Below are 2,250 nucleotides of genomic sequence, written 5' to 3' on the forward strand. Positions count from 1 at the left end.
GTCACTCGCCCACTCGCCCACTCGCCCACTACGAGGAAGATGCGCCCACGCCAGGTTACCTATCAGCCACGGAGAGGCGAGGAAGAGGCGAAAGAGGCGAAAGAGGCGAAGGAGGAGGGAATGGCGGCGATGAACGCGTCGACTGGCGCTCTCACACTTTCCCATCTGTGCAGCTTTTGTGAGGAGTGGAGGCTCCGCAGAACATTCAAAGTGTGCTGCCTTGAGCCTCCTTGGGCCCCTCAGTCCCAGTCGCTCTTCCCGCGAGTTAGTCTCTCTTGCGTCCTCGCTCGGAAACCATCTCTCCTCGTTGTAACCAGTGTCTCCTTTTTTCTACCTTTCTTTCTGTCACTCTCTCTCTCTCTCTCTCTCTCTCTCTCTCTCTCTCTCTCTCTCTCTCTCTATATCTTGCTGTCCCTCTCTCCCGCCTCCCCGTCCCCTCCTCTTCTCAGCAACTCTCGTCCTCGATCTATCGTGCGTCCCTGCGTCGGTGCACCCGGGCGCCCGTCCACCAGTCCCACCAGTCAAAGCCATCGGTTGGAGTTCGAGAGGAGTTCTCCCGGTCTGTGGTGTCAGTGTTGGCACGTGGAAAGTCATTCTGTGCATCGATGAGACTCTAAAATAGAGAAAAACGTCGTTTCCCCTACATTATTGCATTTCTTTGGATTCTCCAGCGATTCGTAAAGTGCGCGAACATGAGTGTCCGTAGCGATTTCTGCCGATTCCCAATATGGATATGCGTCATTGGCTTAGCAGCCGCGAACGTAAACGATAATGGTAAGCCAACGTATCCTTCCAGAGGACAGTGACTATTGTACACTAAGCAGACACAGGCGTCCGTAGCTGCGGCTGGAGGTATTCGTATTGCCTCTCGCTGAAGGCTGATTTCGAATTCGCGGCAGGTTCCGGTGCCAGCGTCACGAGCCATTAATCCCAACGAGACACGCGAACCTCGAGAAACGTGCATGCCCGTTCACCCGCGCTGCAACGCGCCCTTCGCGCTCTCTTCCCTTATGCGAACGGGGCGGGGCGGGACGATGAGAGCCTCCCCGCCGACTCCCCTTCCTTCGGCAGAGACATTCCATCACAGATTCGGCCCTGGATGGCTCTGTTCGGTTCCATGAATCACCTTGCACGTATGCACCTCCTGTTTCCGAAGTCTCGAAAGCACGAAGAATATTGAAAGAAGCTTAGGAAGAGTTCAGTCGCTTCGCGTCCGCAAAGAAAACTCCAGGAGGTCCTGGAGACACGAAAGGAAAATCGCTTTGAAGTTGCTCGATGATTTGACGCGTCGGAATGATCGGAATGAGAAGTGATAACTCGACAAGTAGTGGAAATAAGAGTCGGCCGTTGGAAGCGCCGATGGCATCGGGGTGCATGAAACCGGTTGCCAATCTGCGCGAAGATTCGACCGCGCGAGAGATAATAAAACGAGACGAGACCAGAATCCTCCTCCGTCTCGTCTCTCTAGGGTCGCTCACGCCTTATCCTTTAGTCCTCTTACGCGGAGCAATCGAATGAAAGAATCTTCGGCTGGTCCAGCCTCCCGTCTCCAAATGAATTTTCAGTCCCAATCGATCCTGCCGACTTTTAATGGGGGATCCGATATCGGAATGGCTGCGGACCATCTTGTGTCTTTCGTCGAACGGTTCGGACTTTCATTGTTTCCCTGGCGACTCCATTCGAGTCCATGACCTCTTCTCGTGACGCAGCATGAAAGGTGGTCTTGCAAAATCCGTGTGAGCTGCCCGGCCAAATATGGCCGACACCGGTCGAACCACTCGCGTGCGTAGGGACCAGAAGAGAAGCGACGCAGCTCAACGCGTCTACGTACGTGCCTTTGCGTGCCTTTGCGTGAGAAGAGTGAGAAGAGTGATTCACCGGGAAGGCAAAGGACCGAGATGGAGATCGGCAGAAGGTAGATTCTCGGGATGTCCTTGGCTCTCTAGCAGATCCGCTCTTATCGCGCGTTATCGCGAGTCTAAGACTGCGCAACTGGCAGGATCCTGCTGCTTCTTTGTTTCAATCCGCAGACGGAATATATTTTCCAGAGGATACTCTCGCTCCTATCTGATCTGCCTCTTAATTGTTTCCTCGACTCTGGCCTCCACGCGTCACGGAGAACTCACTCGTTTCTCCCTGTAAGAAATGCTAGACGATGAGCCACGAAGCCGTCAAGAATCAGTGAAATCGTGGAACAGCTGCCGCGGAATCCGGCAAACGTCGCGATCTGCCAGAATTCCTCCCCCCCCC

The 2,250-nt window shown here is 54.4% G+C and overlaps 1 protein-coding gene across 1 annotated transcript in view; it reads left to right on the forward strand.

The window, feature by feature from the left end:
* Positions 1–231: 231 nt before the first annotated feature.
* The window catches only part of LOC107273446, a 7,388-nt gene continuing 5,369 nt past the window's right edge, over positions 232–2,250 (forward strand). Inside the window, exon 1 of the mRNA XM_015751647.2 lies at positions 232–774. Within this exon, the coding sequence (XP_015607133.1) occupies positions 693–774 (82 nt within the window). The 5' untranslated portion in view covers positions 232–692. The remainder of the gene's footprint in view (positions 775–2,250) is intronic.

This window comes from Cephus cinctus, unplaced genomic scaffold, assembly GCF_000341935.2.
Source record: "Cephus cinctus unplaced genomic scaffold, Ccin1 Ccin1_scaffold1601, whole genome shotgun sequence".
Lineage (NCBI taxonomy): Eukaryota > Metazoa > Arthropoda > Insecta > Hymenoptera > Cephidae > Cephus > Cephus cinctus.